This window comes from Notolepis coatsorum (assembly GCF_963971535.1).
Source record: "Notolepis coatsorum genome assembly, chromosome: 2".
NCBI lineage: Eukaryota > Metazoa > Chordata > Actinopteri > Aulopiformes > Paralepididae > Notolepis > Notolepis coatsorum.
The window spans coordinates 140,666,136-140,684,391 of record NC_140166.1 but is presented as its reverse complement, the minus strand read 5'-3'; the positions used below and the strand labels follow the sequence as shown (position 1 = coordinate 140,684,391).

Genomic DNA, 18,256 nt, shown 5'->3' with positions numbered 1-18,256 from the left:
AGACTACAGAGAGTGGCCCGTTCAGCCGAACGCACAATTGGAGGTGGGCTTCCCACTCTCCAAGACATTTACAACAAGCGGTGCATGGGCAAGGCTAAGAGAATAATCAAAGACCCCAGCCACCCAAACAACTGCCTCTTTGAACTGCTGCGGTCAGGCAAGCAATACCGGAGTCGCATGGCAAGCACAGAGAGACTCAGAAGGAGCTTCTATCCCCAGGCCATCAGGATGCTCAATGAACAATGATTGCTCAATGAACAAGGGTTGAACAATGAACAATCGTAACAACCATCAAATGCACACAGCACACACATCCACACGCACACACTCACTTTAAACAAACAACTCACTGCAGCACCCACTTTACCCACTTTAGAACACCTAAACACACTTTATATTTATTGGCAAAGAATTTGCACTACAACCCATACCTCATTACACCTTACTGTAAATTGTACCTAAATTGTACCTCATCCCATTTCTGCATTGTACTGTATAGTATATAGTATATTGTATTGTAACTCAGTTACTTTTCTACTCTGCATTGTACATTGTATATATGTATATATTGAACACCTTTGTCTACTACGTACTTTACTTGTATTTTATACTTACTATACTTTATACTTATGTTGTGAAGGGCCAGATTAAAGCTGAGAATCTACATTTATTGTTTTATATACATTGTATATTATTTATATATACACGGTATATCCCTTTAAGCCTGCGTTCGAATCATAGTAATATTCGCTCTCCTTATTGGATAACGCCCTCGGCGCCAGCCCGCAAGCCCCCAAAGTCAGGTTCAAAGATGTCGCAACATGCCCGGAGACAGCGTATTGATTCGAGACGAGAACTGAGGTTTGGGACTAGATAACCACTTAAGTATATATGCTGCGGCAGGTGCGAACAGTAGCTGTTCATCAAGTTCATCCCGATTCAACGTGTAGTGAAGTGAGCAGCAGTGCGTCTAACAGAGCGTTGAGAACCACGTGCGAATTGAATAGTAAAGTGTCAGATTAATGCAGTAACGTCAAGTTCGACTTAGTTTAATGTGAAGTAAATAGTCGTTAATTTATTGTGTATCGTGCCAACCACAGTTCGTTCGTGTGTAGCATTACCCAGCGGTTCGTTCGTTTTAGCTAGTGGACCTTAGCCAGTGCGCGTGGACTAAATACATTGGTGCCAGTACCCGAGGAGGCCTAGTCGGAGAACCTGCTGGACATGTGCACAGGAGAACCGGCGGCGGCGATTGCAGAACCATTTCTGGTTGGATTATATTGATTGTGGAACGTATTACCCGGAGAAGAGCATCGTTAATCTCCACTGTCGTTTGGGATTTAACCTCGTGAGGATTTACATTCGGGCTGGCCTCATGGACCGAGGCTAGCTGGCTATCATCGTTGCTATCGTGCAATTGGATTACAGTTATTGCTTTTGTTGCTGAGCTTTGGATTACAAGGACTGGCTTCTGTACGTGAATCCCCTTCTTCTTCAATTGACCAGACTGAGTATCCGAACATTCCTCTATCCTCCAGACCTTCCAACTCTGGGAGGAACCCAGTGTCTCCAGGCGGTACCAGCGTTGCCCCCTCTATAATTGCTATTATACGCCAGGTGGCGTCAGCCTAGTACCCATCGTAGGAATCATTCTATTCCCAGTGACTTATGCTACTGACTGACTTTATGCCTATTCTTCGCCATACAAGCGCGACCCTAGTTCTCATTCTGTAACCTATTGTTGCATAATAATAAATACCCTCAAATACTATTTCTTTGTCAGTGCCGTGTTATTATGAGTGTCCACCATATATTCGATGTACTGTCTGGCCAGTAATTAAAGTACATACCTAGCAGTGGTTTAATCTATCACAATCTTTAATACAGTCAGGGTTTTGTAACCCCTCAGTTACAACTTATCTATTTTTATCTAGCACAATCTCTGGAGCAAAACAGAAAGAAGCATTTTATATAAAAGTATTCTGTACTTCTGTATGACAACTAATAAAGAAACTTGAAACTTGAGCTATCTTGTTAATGTCTATACTACTATGCTACTATACTTATATTACTACCTATCATGTTAATATGTCTATACTACTATGCTACTATACTTATATTACTACCTATCGTGTTAATATGTCTATACTACTATGCTACTATACTTATATTACTACCTATCATGCTAATATGTATATACTACTATGCTACTACAGTATATGTATACTACCTATCATGCTAATATGTCTATACTACTATGCTACTATACTTATACTACTGCCTATCATGCTAATATGTCTATAGGCCTACTACTATGCTACTATACTTATATTACTACCTATCATGTTAATATGTCTATACTACTATGCTACTATACTTATACTACTACATATCATGCGAATATGTCTATACTACTATGCTACTATACTTATACTACTACATATCATGTTAATATGTCTATACTACTATGCTACTATACTTATACTACTACCTATCATGCTAATATGTCTATACTACTATGCTACACTATACGTATAATGGTAAATGGTAAAATTTAATGTATATATAATTTTTTTTTTTTTTATCCAAAGCACTTTACAATTTGTTCCTCACATTTTACCCATTCACTCACACATTCACACACCGACGACGGAGGCAACCATGCAAGGTGCCAACCTGCTCATCGGGAGCGATTAGGGGTTAAGTGTCTTGCTCAAGAACACTTCGACACGCTGCCCGGGAGGAGCGGGAATCGAACTGGGAACCTACAGATTGGCAGACGACTGCTCTACCTCCTGAGCCACTGTCGCCCCCCGACTACAGATCATGTTAATATGTCTAATACTAAGATGGACACTATTTGACAAACAATGCCACTGACCCTTAGTGTTGTACCCTTCCTGCTGACTTGTTGTTCACAATTTACAAGTCGCTTTGGATAAAAGCAGTCAGCTAACTTACTAAATGTAAATGTAATGTAAATGTAGAGTCACAATTCTGTTACAGTTGTTACTTATTACTGGTATGCAATGTATTTAACATTATTTTACACAATTGTCAGACTATTTTGAATACAATTATTATTATTAATTATTATTATTATTATTATTATTATTATTATTATTATTATTATTATTATTATTATTATTATTATTATTATTATTATTATTATTATTATTATTATTATTATTAATTATTATTATTATTATTATTATTATTATTATTATTATTATTATTATTATTATTATTATTATTATTATTATTATTATTATTATTATTATTATTATTATTATTATTATAGGCTTTTCCCCACCCTTGATTTCCAGTGTCTCAAAGTAAATGCAGGCCTAATGTAGATGCCTCCAGGTTGATTTAGCACCATGGAACAACATGTGCCATTAGGTGGATGTGTTTATCCAAAGCACCTCACATTACCACAAGTGCATTTGTTTAGGCTGCTCCTAACCCTGGCAGTGTTAGAGCCATGTTCTATATTCCTCTTATTCCTATCATGTTCTATAGTCCTCTTATTCCTATCAATACTGTTTCATCTATAGTGGTTTGCAGGACTGGACCTGACTGACACACTGTACTATCAATACTGTTTCATCTATAGTGGTTTGCAGGACTGGACCTGACTGACACGCTGTACTATCAATACTGTTTCATCTATAGTGGTTTGCAGGACTGGACCTGACTGACACGCTGTACTATCAATACTGTTTCATCTATAGTGGTTTGCAGGACTGGACCTGACTGACACGCTGTACTGGAGAAACTGCACTTTCACTTGATTTGTAGACAACTGCTACCCCCTACTGGTGGTTACTGAGAATAACCACAGATCGACAGTGAACTGAAGTCCAGCCATACTATATGGAAATAAATGGAAGTGAAAGTATAATTTCTCATTAAAAAGCCTTAAATAATAATAATAATGAATTGGATTTAAAGAGAGACGTGCCTTTCTCAGACTCAAGGACACTTTAATTAAAACTGTGTTGGGTGTTCCTTTCCTAAATCCTTAATGTATGTCAAATGTTATGCCTATTTTTATGTCTGCACTTGCTTTGCTCTCATTCTGCCAATTGTATGCTCATTTTACGCCTATGTCTACCTTATGTCTATTTTACTGCTGTGACGCACTTTGGGCTGCAATTATTGTATGAAAGGTGCTATACAAATAATGTTTATTATTATTATATTATTATAAATGATCAGGCTTGTCAGGACATTAGTAGTATTTGCATTTACGTATCTGTCTTATTTTCCTTAAGAGGATGAATGCTCTATGAAAATATTCATTCATTCATTCCCTTCTCTCAATCCCCCTCCTCACCCCCTACTTTACTTACTCCCCTCTCTGCCCCCCCCCCCCCCCCCCCCATTTCCCTGGTCATGTGTATTCGTTGTTGTCCTTCATTGTCCTTAGTTGTCATTTGTTTGTCACTGTCTAGTCTGAGTTCCCCCCCTCCGAGAGGGCAATGAAATGTCACTATTTTTCTTATTTTACTACACTTTTTATTTTATTTTGCACTGTAGTTAAAACGTATATAATAAATAATAAAGTTGTCCCCCCAAAAGGGGGGTGGATGGCGTGCCCTCAAAAAAGGTCCGGGAGGCGTGAATATTAAAGGCAACCAACGTGTGTTCAGCTTTTCGTTCAGCGTTTCTCTGATTGGCCACACGGCCAATCAATCAATCCACTAGCACGCGGCCTTGCGGCAAGAGAGACAAGAGAGACAAGAGAGACGCGGCAGTCGCGGCAGAGTGGCTGCGCATGCGCATATATGTATGTATATATATATGTATAAACATATCTACTAGAAACACTGGTGTTCTGTTGTGCGACTGTGCTAAACTCTTCCACCACATGACCGACATTTGACATACAGTAGTACACCTCCTATCTATGTTGGGATTATGTTTGGTCATGACAAAACAATAAAAATCGCTACTGTTAGTAAGCTGCCACCACCCACTTCAATGACAGAGCTCTCATATTTGCGAATGCATAAACTATATCTTAAATTATGGCTATGTGTCTAATATGGCTGTCGCGAAGTCATTGATAAGCGACAGCCATATTAGACACATAGCCATAATTTAAGATATAGTTTATGCATTCGCAAATATGAGAGCGCTTGTCATTGAAGGGCTTCCTACAACGGAGGAACGGCCGCTGCTGCTGCTGGAGCTGAACCGAGTCAAGCCGCGGGCGGCACACGCAAGCCGGGGAAAAAACAACCGCGTCGCCCCGCTGGCTCTTCAGCAAGGAGCCTCCACAGCTCCAGTTAACCTAATTTATACCGTAATGAATCATTAAAAAATATACCGTTAACTGGAATATGTTGTTTCTTTACACATATGTTGGATTATGTAATTGGGTTTTCATGACAAAACAATAAAAATCGCTACTTTACATCAGGGTGAACGCTGAACCGAGTCAAGCCGCGGGCGGCGCACAAGCCAGGGAAAAAACAACCGCGTCGCCCCGCTGGCTCTTCAGCAAGAAGCCTCCACAGCTCCAGTTAACCTAATTTATACCGTAATGAATCATTAAAAAATATACCGTTAACTGGAATATGTTGTTTCTTTACACATATGTTGGATTATGTAATTGGGTTGTCATGACAAAACAATAAAAATCGCTACTTTACATCAGGGTGAACGCTGTTACACTGCCACCACCCACTTCAATGACAGAGCTCTCATATTTGCGAATGCATAAACTATATCTTACATTATGGCTATGTGTCTAATATGGCTGTCGCGAAGTCATTGATAAGCGACAGCCATATTAGACACATAGCCATAATTTAAGATATAGTTTATGCATTCGCAAAATATGAGAGCGCGGTCATTGAAGGGCTTCGTTCTACAACGGAGGAACGGCCGCTGCTGCTGGAGCTGGACCGAGTAGAGCCGGCGGCGGTGCACGTTAGCCGGGGACAAACCACCGCATCGCCCCGCTGACGTTAAAAACGCGAAATAACGTTACTGATGTACAGTGACACCCAGAGTTTCTAGTTACAGTAGTGACGCGTGACTCGAGATAGTCCTAACACTGTAACAGTGTTTATTATTAAGAGTCAGATAGTCCTAACAGTGTTTATAGTCCTAACACAGTGTTTATTAGTAAGAGTCAGATAGTCCTAACAGTGTTTATTATTAAGAGTCAGACAGTCGTAACAGTGTTTATTATTGTGAGTCCTAACAGTGTTTATTATTTCATAACTGTATAAAAACGCGAAACATAATAATCAGTCAGCAGCGCTCCACTGCTACCGCAGCCCAACACAAGTGCGTTGGAACAGCAGCCCAACACTACACAAGTTGGTTGCCTGCGCTGCCGCGCTTGCTCTTTGGATTTCATTTGGGACGTGGGACGGCTGCGCTTGCCTGCGCGTGGGGGCGGGGGGGCGCGGCCAATCAGAGAAAAGCCGAACACAAGTTGGTTGCCTTTAATATTCACGCGTCCGGCGTGAAAAGAAAATTATAAATAAATAAATATTGTATAAAAAGATATGGTTAATAATTGTGCGAGGGAAGATTTTTTCTCTCCATTAACGTCGTCTTGTAGGCGAAACGCTGCTTCTGTCTGCGAACCACATACACGTCCTTTGGGGACAGACGCCGGGGACATTCTGGACGCGTTGTTGTCGGACATCACATGGTTTCGTCCAGACTGTCCCCGGTAGGCTGGACAAGACACGCCTCCTAAAGTGTCTAAACGGAAGTACAGGAAGTACAGGCTACAGGCGTTCCGGTTTCGACAAAACAATTATAGAAACGTGTGAAGTGCACAATATTTCCTCGTTTAAGCCACTGCAGCGGCTTTGCCTGAAGAATTGACTACATGACCGGGACGTTCTAGCTTGTTTGCCGACAGGATTTGGGAAAAGTTTGGTCCGTTCGGAGGCAGCTTCCAAGGGAAGTACATACACCGGAAATGCTACCCCACAGACACTTTCGGCAGTAGCTCTTTAGCAGGCTTTATCTCACGGAGATAAAACTGGGAACGAGGTTAGTCCCCGGAGACAGATGTATGCCCCACCCATATGGGCTTACAAGACACATAAACAATAAGTATATAGTATACTTAACAATAAGTATATAGACCAAGATGGCCACAAACAAATACAACAAAATAACAAGCTGTAAACAATGTACTTGTACAAGAGGAATTCATATACAATGATATAGGATATAATGTGTTTTATCTCAAGTGCCATGCTTTCTCCAAAAATCCTGCAAAACTGAAAATATCCTCCACAAAAGACCAACTCAACATACTCAGACGGCCAAAACAAATCCGGATTTACAAATTTAATTTTCACAAAATAAAACCCTCCTCAAGTCGGTGTACAAGGGGCAGTATGAATGGGAAGAAGGGGGGGGGGTTAGTTGGAGTGTGTGTCTTACATTGGAGTGTGTGTCTGTGTGTTGTGTTAGTGGTACTTACATTGGAGTGTGTGTCTGTGTTGGGGGGGGGGGGGGGGGGTGTTAGTGGTAGTTACTAGGGCTGCACGATTCTTGCTCAAATGTGAATCACGATTTTTCTCTCTAAGAATTGAGATCCCGATTCTCTCACACGATTCTTATTTTTGCAATAAAATCATTTATTGCACTCTTTCATAAACAGACGACATAACATATATCAAAGTGCTTGACTTAAACCTAAGTCTCTTGTAACATACAAAATAACTCAAGTCAGAATCGTCATCGTTTAAAAAAGTTAAGTAAAAAGTTAAACAAAGATTTTATAAAAATAAATCATCATCATTTTGAAATGAGATCGCATGGGTCTATGAATCGAGATTGCGATTTTTTTTTTTGATTAATCGTGCAGTCCTAGTACTTACATTGGAGTGTGTGTCTGTGTTTTGAGTTAGTGGTACTTACATTGGAGTGTTTGTCTGTGTGTTGTTGTTGTGTTAGTGGTACTTACATTGGAGTGTGTGTCTGTGTTAGTGGTACTTACATTGGAGTGTGTGTCTGTGTTAGTGGTACTTACATTGGAGTGTTTGTCTGTGTGTTGTGTTAGTGGTACTTACATTGGAGTGTGTGTCTGTGTGTTGTTGTTGTGTTAGTGGTACACTACTTACATTGGAGTGTGTGTTGTGTTAGTGGTACTTACATTGGAGTGTGTGTCTGTGTTTTGTGTTAGTGAAACTTACATTGGAGTGTGTGTCTGTGTTTTGTGTTAGTGGTACTTACATTGGAGTGTGTGTCTGTGTTTTGTGTTAGTGGTACTTACATTGGAGTGTGTGTCTGTGTTAGTGGTACTTACATTGGAGTGTTTGTCTGTGTGTTGTGTTAGTGGTACTTACATTGGAGTGTGTGTCTGTGTGTTGTTGTTGTGTTAGTGGTACACTACTTACATTGGAGTGTGTGTCTGTGTGTTGTGTTAGTGGTACTTACATTGGAGTGTGTGTCTGTGTTTTGTGTTATCAGGTTATCAGCAGTGACCTCCATGTCCACAGCAGCTTCCTCTGTCTGCGAAGGGAGGGCAGAGCTAACATGCAGCATCCAGCGATCCACACATGCTGTTAGTCTACTGTAGGGAGGTGTAGTCTGACGTCACTGGTTGTTCCACCCGTATAGGGATTCATCATTGGGAAAATGGATTATCGGCTATTGTAACAATTCTGCCGCATGGAAATTGAAAAGCTTTCCATTTTTGCACAAAATGAGTTCCCTTCTAATCAATAACATTATTGTTTAAGCATTTTTGGTTGAAATAAAATTCTGCAATTTTTTTGATGATTAATTGCGAATATTTTCATGTTGAGCTATAGATTGTGGATGAATAAGCACAGAAAGGTACACCATGCAAATGTTAATGCTTTATTTGTTTTAAACGAGACCATTTAGAAATGGGCAATGGGGAAATACATTGCGTTGGACAGAGGGTGGAACACGAAAAACGGCAATGACGTAACCACTACACCTCCCTATAGCTGTAGCTCTGAACGAATGGCAAGCTGCTGAATCAGTGTTAGTAACCAACTGTTAGACATACTGAATGTTACATGACATTTAGCTTAGATTAGATTCAAATGCATTGTCATCATGCAGCACAAGTACAACAAAAGAGGTTTGGCATCCAACCAGAGTGCAAATGTAACAGTAAAGTGCAATAGTAATATGTACAGGTGATTAAACTGGATATAAAATATATATATTAGTACTACTACTGAGTAATAGTGCTAATCAGATGTATGTACAGAGTTGTATTATCAATATGTACAGTGATACAGGTATGAAGACACTATGGTAGTAAGTAGTCATACTGGCCAGCAGCGTAACTAGTAAGTATCTACACATATGTAAAACGTATGCAGGTATGTACAGATACAGATACATATATAGGGTAACAATAAAAAAATATATATATACAGTATATTAGGGCTGACCCCTATTAGTCGATTAGTCAACTAATCGATCGAAAGGAGCCGTAGTCGACTGGCCAACCTCTTAGTCGAATATAATACAAATTTTTTAAAAAATATTTATACTTTTTTTTTTTTTTTATCATTCTTTCCAAAAGAAAAGAGGCCTAGAAGCGTGGCTAACGCTAATGGCACGCATACCAGAGGCTAACTGCCTATGAAAACAAGCACAGAGGCACTGAAAGAGGATTTCACCCATCTAATGAACACACTAGACTAGACAAATATCAAGATGTATCCATCAGTGGACCAATTGCATGCTTTTGCAGAGGACAAGAAGCCTTCAGTCGACTCCTTCAGACATTAAGCACCCCCCACAGCCCAAATGGAATGATATTTTTTTTTTTAATTAAAAAATTAAAAATATTATAATTTTTTTTAGTTTTTAGTTTTTTTTAGTCGACCAATAGTATTTTTTTTACTAGACTTCACTCAGGTGTATTATTGATACTCTCATTGATACTATGTTTGTTTCTGACTCAAATTGTGTGTGTGTGTGTGTGTGTGTGTGTGTGTGTGTGTGTGTGTGTGTGTGTGTGTGTGTGTGTGTGTGTGTGTGTGTGTGTGTGTGTGTGTGTGTGTGTGTGTGTGTGTGTGTGTTTTAATCGCATAACCATTTTATGCCTGATATTCTATATTCTATAATCATATTTCAAATTGCATGTGTCCGGATGGCAGAATTCAGTACTGTATCTACAAAACCTTCTGTTTAATCATCTTCCATCTATTAATTTGCTTCGATTTTTCAGGTCTGGTCAATTTGACTGAGCATGGTATTATTCACAGTCAAAGATAAAATAAAATGTATTTATATTCTCATTTGGTTCATTACAATTTACTCAAGCCTAGTAACAGACACAGTATTTCTGATACTGGGAATACATTCCCTGAGATCCGTGTCCCTAGAATCAGATACCAAGAACATGCAAATGGACCATATTAAAAAAGGCTGTAAATATTCTACGTTCTTATGGAATGAATGAGATACAAAAAAACGATTAAATTTTTTTCTTTTTTTGTAATACATTTTTAGTTAATTTTCATAACGCGATAATTTGCTGTGTAATTAATTAATCTAATTAACGCAATAAACTGACAGCCCTAGTTTATAGTTATAGTTTATATTATAGTTATAGTTTGTATAGATAGAATATAATGTTATGTACTATGTTTACAAATCTACTACGGTTGAGGAGCCGGGGAAAACAAGCATCTCACGTTTTTCTGAATGTATGTATATTTTAAAAAGCTGTGACAATAAAATCTGAATCTGAATAAAAATTCTGTTGAATTCATATTTGCAATGCATGAGGGTAATGCTTTTGTGTTAAATGGCTGCATAAAGCAAGCATTTGTTGACTCTCATGTTGATAAGAGTATTAAAACTTGAAAAAGATCTGTTTAAGGTAGATTTAGAACTGATACAAAATATGCGATTAATTTGTGATTAATCGTGAGTTAACTATGGATTAATCAGATTAAATATTTTAATCGATTGACAGCCGTAATGCTATCATACAGAGTAATGTGGGTTATATGCAGGTGTATAAGGAGGTAATAATACATTTGAATCTAATCTAATCTCAATGTTAGAACATGGAGGTCAGGCCCAGGGATGGGATCTTACCTTAGATTTCCTCCTGTTGAACCTGAAGATTCCCAGCAGGCCTTTCTTCTCTGCGCCGCTCACACTGGTGGAACTAGAGCGGATGGAGTCTGTCAACAGAAACACACAGCAAGTCACATACAGGATCACATCAGAGAGGAGAGGAGAGGAGAGGAGAGGAGAGGAGAGGAGAGGAGAGGAGAGGAGAGGAGAGGAGAGGAGAGGAGAGGAGAGGAGAGGAGAGGAGAGGAGAGGAGAGGAGAGGAGAGGAGAGGAGAGGAGAGGAGAGGAGGAGAGAGGAGAGGAGAGGAGAGGAGAGGGGAGAGAAGGGGAGGAGAGGAGAGGAGAGGGGAGGGAAGGAGAGGGGAGGGAAGGAGAGGAGAGGAGAGGAGAGGAGAGGAGAGGAGAGGAGAGGAGAGGAGAGGAGAGGAGAGGTGAGGTGAGGTGAGGTGAGGTGAGGTGAGGTGAGGTGAGGTGAGGTGAGGTGAGGTGAGGCCCGGGAGGAGAGGAGAGGAGAAGATAGGATCACATCAGAGAGGAGAGGAGAGGAGAGGAGAGGAGAGGAGAGGAGAGGAGAGGAGAGGTGAGGAGAGGAGAGGAGAGGAGAGGAGAGGAGAGGAGAGGAGAGGAGAGGAGAGGATAGGAGAGGAGAGGAGAGGAGAGGAGAGGAGAGGAGAGGATAGAAGACAATATGAGAGGGGAGGAGAGAAGAGGAGGAGAGAAGAGGAGGGGAGAGGAGAGGAGAGGAGAGGTGAGGAGAGGAGAGGAGAGGAGAGGAGAGGAGAGGAGAGGTGAAGAGAGATAAGGAGAGGAGAGGTAAGGAGAGGTGATGATAGATAAGGAGAGGAGAGGATAGGAGAGGTGAGGTGAGGTGAGGAGAGGAGAGGTAATGAGAAGATAGGATAGGAGAGGAGAGGAGAGGAGAGGAGAGGAGAGGAGAGGAGAGGAGAGGAGAGGAGAGGAGAGGAGAGGAGAGGAGAGGAGAGGAGAGGAGAGGGGAGGGGAGGAGAGGATAGAAGACAATATGAGAGGGGAGGAGAGAAGAGGAGGAGAGGAGAGGAGGGGAGAGGAGAGGAGAGGTGAGGAGAGGAGAGGAAAGGAGAGGAGAGGAGAGGAGAGGAGAGGAGAGGAGAGGAGAGGAGAGGAGAGGAGAGGAGAGGAGAGGAGAGGAGAGGAGAGGAGAGGAGAGGAGAGGAGAGGTGAAGAGAGATAAGGAGAGGAGAGGAGAGGTAAGGAGAGGTGAGGATAGATAAGGAGAGGAGAGGAGAGGATAGGAGAGGTGAGGTGAGGTGAGGTGAGGTGAGGTGAGGTGAGGTGAGGAGAGGAGAGGAGAAGATCACAAGTTTTAATCACAAATTTAATCTGACAAACAGACACTGAACATATCACAGATTACTAGGGGTGCATGATGGGAAATCTCACACTCGATTATACATGCATAGATTTGATTCTAGATGCTGCTTTGAGTTACTTTCCCCATTTGACTGGGGTAGACACTTTTACTAGGTCTCAAAGAAAAAATATCACACTGAATCAAATGTAAACGTTTACTCAATGTAGACCTTTCCAGTTTAGACCACTCAATATGAAACATAAATAATAAACTAATACTGCAATAATTTGAACAGAAACATGTTACTGGCAGTCTTCTGCAATAATAAAGCAAGACAAAATGTTTTAAATAATAATTATATATATATATATTGCATATATATAGAGATCTTTTATTTATTTTTTATATATAATTTGTGAATACAGTGAATCAGTAAATATAGAATTGCGATGTGAATAATTGCAATGTACAGATTGCTGATACATTTGAGTCAGTACAGTGAATAATTATTTTATGGTCTTATTTACAGACAAATCAAAAATACCTGTGTGGATTTTCAAAAAAAATTAATAATAATCACAAATGTCCATAAGAAGGCAAGCTCACACACAAAATCCAAAATCAACGACCGAAAAAAAGGAATAGGCTGAAGCACATGCTTATTTTTGCCTATCCTTTACAAATTCTTAAAAACGAAATATATTTTAATATAAGAAAGAAAAACTTAAAATATGCTGCAAGATATCATTCGTTTTTTTTAAAGAAAAAAACAAATATTTGATGTTTACTCAAAACTGTACTCCTGAATTATTTTATCCTTTAACACATTGGACGCCAAAAATGAGTATACTCGTTATTGCCCGCCATGCGTTGTGCGCCAGAAACGAGTTAACTCGTTTTTGGGATCAATATTGAATTTTTTCGCCATGGTATTCAAAATTCATCCAGCCTCCCTCCGGGACTGCAGCTGGACCCTGTCTGATATTGCAACGCCTCAATACCGCCGCCTGGTGGATGTCGGGCGAGTTACACTCCAAGCTAAACCGGAAGTGGCGCTCGGTGCATCGAGGAAATTCCTCCGGCAGTAATATCTTGTAACGTGGGTCTAGATACACACTCGAGTGCATGGGATCGCTTTCGAAACGCAATAATCAATATGATTTCGTCGTTTATTGCATCATACAAACGGGAAATGGATCTAGCGGATCGACGTCAAATAATTGGAATATTTTTCCTCCAGTCTCATCGGCGAACGGTAAGAGGAATGTAACGTTATTTTCAGCCCGATTGTTTATTCATTTCACGGCAATCCATCTGATCAACATATCAACCCATACTAAATAAAGCCATTATTGCCGATCAAGGAATATAATATAAAATATTCCAATTATTTGATGTCGATCTGCTAGATCCATTTCCCTGCAGACACAGTCTTCTCAGATGGGGGTCCCGGAGACACAGTCTTCTCAGATGGGGGTCCCGGAGACACAGTCTTCTCAGATGGGGGTCCCGGAGACACAGTCTTCTCAGATGGGGGTCCCTGCAGACACAGTCTTCTCAGATGGGGGTCCCTGAGACACAGTCTTCTCAGATGGGGGTCCCGCAGACACAGTCTTCTCAGATGGGGGTCCCTGAGACACAGTCTTCTCAGATGGGGGTCCCGCAGACACAGTCTTCTCAGATGGGGGTCCCTGAGACACAGTCTTCTCAGATGGGGGTCCCTGCAGACACAGTCTTCTCAGATGGGGGTCCCGGAGACACAGTCTTCTCAGATGGGGGTCCCGGAGACACAGTCTTCTCAGATGGGGGTCCCGGAGACACAGTCTTCTCAGATGGGGGTCCCGGAGACACAGTCTTCTCAGATGGGGGTCCCGGAGACACATTCTTCTCAGATGGGGGTCCCGGAGACACAGTCTTCTCAGATGGGGGTCCCGGAGACACAGTCTTCTCAGATGGGGGTCCCGGAGACACAGTCTTCTCAGATGGGGGTCCCGGAGACACAGTCTTCTCAGATGGGGGTCCCGCAGACACAGTCTTCTCAGATGGGGGTCCCGGAGACACAGTCTTCTCAGATGGGGGTCCCTGCAGACACAGTCTTCTCAGATGGGGGTCCCTGCAGACACAGTCTTCTCAGATGGGGGTCCCGCAGACACAGTCTTCTCAGATGGGGGTCCCGGAGACACAGTCTTCTCAGATGGGGGTCCCGGAGACACAGTCTTCTCAGATGGGGGTCCCGGAGACACAGTCTTCTCAGATGGGGGTCCCGGAGACACAGTCTTCTCAGATGGGGGTCCCGGAGACACATTCTTCTCAGATGGGGGTCCCGGAGACACAGTCTTCTCAGATGGGGGTCCCGGAGACACAGTCTTCTCAGATGGGGGTCCCGGAGACAGTCTTCTCAGATGGGGGTCCCGGAGACACAGTCTTCTCAGATGGGGGTCCCGCAGACACAGTCTTCTCAGATGGGGGTCCCGGAGACACAGTCTTCTCAGATGGGGGTCCCTGCAGACACAGTCTTCTCAGATGGGGGTCCCTGCAGACACAGTCTTCTCAGATGGGGGTCCCGCAGACACAGTCTTCTCAGATGGGGGTCCCGGAGACACAGTCTTCTCAGATGGGGGTCCCGGAGACACAGTCTTCTCAGATGGGGGTCCCGGAGACACAGTCTTCTCAGATGGGGGTCCCGGAGACACAGTCTTCTCAGATGGGGGTCCCGGAGACACAGTCTTCTCAGATGGGGGTCCCGGAGACTGTTGTGCATCAATTTGAGAACCACCGGCATAGAAGAGACTATATTATGACTGTGAAGAGACTTAGCAGTACTCTGGTCTGACCAGTAGGGGGCGCTAAAAGCTTTGTTTTCCCCAAGGCCTGCCTCCATCTAACCTTCACAATATTGCTTTGGTGCATTTCTCTGATCAGAATTAAAGTTCTCATAACTGTTAGTTCAACCTCCACAACATTTTGTCATTTGAGCACATCATAGTAGCAGTTTCTCATTCCTCCGAACAAATTGCAAATGCTTTTGGACATGCGTCAATTGCTTTCATACAATTCTCTGCTGTTTTATAACATTATCATTTGGTTATGTCATGTCAGTCAAAATTAACTATACTTAGGACTGCTGAATAGTCATTCCCTATAAAACGAATAGTCCTCATTTCATTGATTGAGTCATTACATACAAAAATGTTGAACTAGTTGTCAAAATCTATCAATCACGGCCTCACAATGGCTGAGGCTGGTCGAAGGGTGCAGCCAAATGTTGAGAGAACCACTGTAAATTAAATTACTGTATTTAAACATTTCGTCAGGAGAGCAGGTGTGTATACTGGACAGTAATTCAGCACTAAACAATCTGCACTGCACTACTGCCATTGTGTCATACAGTACATGAAGCTTGCAGTGGGACAAGAACTTGTCACTTTTTACATTTTACATTTAGACTTACAGCTTTACTGCAGCACAGATTTACTGTAAAGTAGTGTTACAGTAAATATTTGCCATATTTCAGTATGGTACTGTACTGCAGCATTTTATAAGTGGGAAGCACTGTTATTGTACACTACAGTAATATGGGTTACTGTAAAGCAGTATATCTCATGTTTGCTGTACATTACTGTAATTTTACTCTGCACCACATAGGATTGCAAGACAACCTCGCAGAGGTGGAAGAGGGACCCTTTTTACTCCGCAACAAGAGGAAGCCATTTGTGCCAATGGTGATTGCAAACAATGCAATAAGGTTGAGAGAGATACAAAGCGCTGTTATAGAGGATGACAATATCTTTGGGAATATTGAATCCATTTCAATCGCTACAATTGACAGAGTGCTCAGGGGAAATTAAATGCGCATGAAACAATTGTAGTACAATGTGCCATTTGACCGGAACAGCGACAGAGTGAAGGAGATCCGGCACCAGTATGCACAAGTAAAACATGTGTTCTATGCATATAATGTTCAGTGCTGTAAACTGGTTACTTTGTGTAGTGTCATGCAGTACACTTACATGACAGTTCATACTGTACAATATGTTGTCCAAAATGCATTATGTTACACAGGAACAGTTTTTATAGTTTTTCTCTCTCTCTCTTCTGGGATAAAGCGTGTACCAGGGAACCGCTGCACACATTCATATACATTGATGAGGTGGGTTTCAATCTGGCAAAAGGTAGAAGGCGTGGAAGAAATCACAGAGAGCAACCATTGATGTCCCAGACCAACAAGGAGGGAATATTACAATGTGTACAGTGTGTACAGTAATGTGTAACTGTAGATTTCAAATGGATGTGCAAATAGTGTATAGTGCTGTCTTGAGCATTTTCAGGTAGTGTCACCAAGATCTGACTTTTTTGCATTGGAAAACACTTACAGAGTGAACTGTCATAATTTTGATGACACTGACACTTTCATTGACATGAATACTTGCTTTTGAAGAATGAACTATCCATTTTGAGCAAGTGACACGCTTTTGCAGGTTATCAACTAGGTTTTGCAGTTTGTACTAATTGTTTTGAGAAATGCACTAACTGTTGTGCAAATGTAAATAGTGATGTGAGAAATGCACCAAAGCGACTGAGAAAAACTGTAACCTGAGTTACCCTCACATGATAATAACACATAAAATACTAACTGCTGGGCGGCAGGGAGATGTGGCTGAGAGAAGGCAAACTAATTCTGGTGTTAAAAATACATAATAATACAAAATAAAATGTTTTCTGTGTGTAATGTTAATAGATGCAAATATACTATTTATGATATTTTGTTCCAACTGTATCAGGGAACAGTTTAGTTTAGAGGACACGCATGATTAGGAAGTACCTACTGTAGGAACTAAGGGAGAACTATCTGTGTAGGAACAAACTTTATCTAACTAATAGCTTTTACAATTATAGGACGGCATGTCGGATATGGGGATATGAGAGTGTGTGTCATAATTGGGAAGCAAATAGAAGCCATTCTGAAGATAATTATCTGCGCTGAGACACAAGGTCTGAGACTTGGGGTAACTGAAGGTTAAAAGGTGATGTAAATTGTATTTTTTGTTAAGATAAAGTGTTAAATAGCTCTACATTCTGACAGCCATCACTGATACAGAGCGTTGAGCAACCTCCAGCCCCTCCCGCTCTGCAGTAAACACAAAATAAATGTTCTGATATCCCATTGCCACTTTATCCAATCAGGAGAGAGAACCCTAGATATTTGTACTTATTTCAAGAAATCCTGCCAAGCCAACTTTGCTTATTGCACTGGTAGATTATGTTACTTGTTTCAAGCCAAAATATTTTGCTAAATATATTTAAAGTGGGAACAGAAATTTATTTCCTGTTTACTGCAGAGCTGAGGGACTGGGAGACCCATGTTACTGACCAGACACTCTATATCAGTGATGACTGTTTACTGCAGAGCGGAAGGACTGGGAGACCCATGTTACTGACCAGACACTCTATATCAGCAGGGTACAAAATAGTTACACGCCCAGCGCCATTGGCTTGTAGATTTATTCTTTGGCGATTAGAATTTAAGGTCTGCCCGCCACTTGGCGGCTAACAAAATACACTGCATCTACCGCTTCTCCTCCGCTCCAATCCACTCCCTCCAGGCCGCTTACAGTGGTTTAACACTGATGTAATATACATGTAGTACAATGCCAAAGCAACAGATGGCGATTTACAAACATGAAGGCCATTTTCAACCAATGAGAAGGGTGAACCTGTGATATCCTGTTCAGGCTTTGTCACTCACATCCTGTTAGAAAAGGTTTTGACGCCATTGTTGTTGTCGTTAGCTTACATGCTAACGTTAATGGCAGCGACCATAGCATTGTGGCTAGGCTAGCTATCATCGCTTAATAGAGCTAG

The 18,256-nt window shown here is 41.4% G+C and overlaps 1 protein-coding gene across 1 annotated transcript in view; it reads right to left on the bottom strand.

Annotated features, from left to right (window-relative positions):
• Positions 1 to 18,256, bottom strand: part of cobl (cordon-bleu WH2 repeat protein) — a gene marked incomplete at its 3' end in the record, with an annotated part of 324,393 nt that overhangs the window by 139,842 nt on the left and 166,295 nt on the right. The window contains 2 exon segments of the mRNA XM_084308326.1: positions 8,425 to 8,499; positions 11,083 to 11,171. Coding sequence (XP_084164452.1) covers positions 8,425 to 8,499; positions 11,083 to 11,171 — 164 coding nt within the window.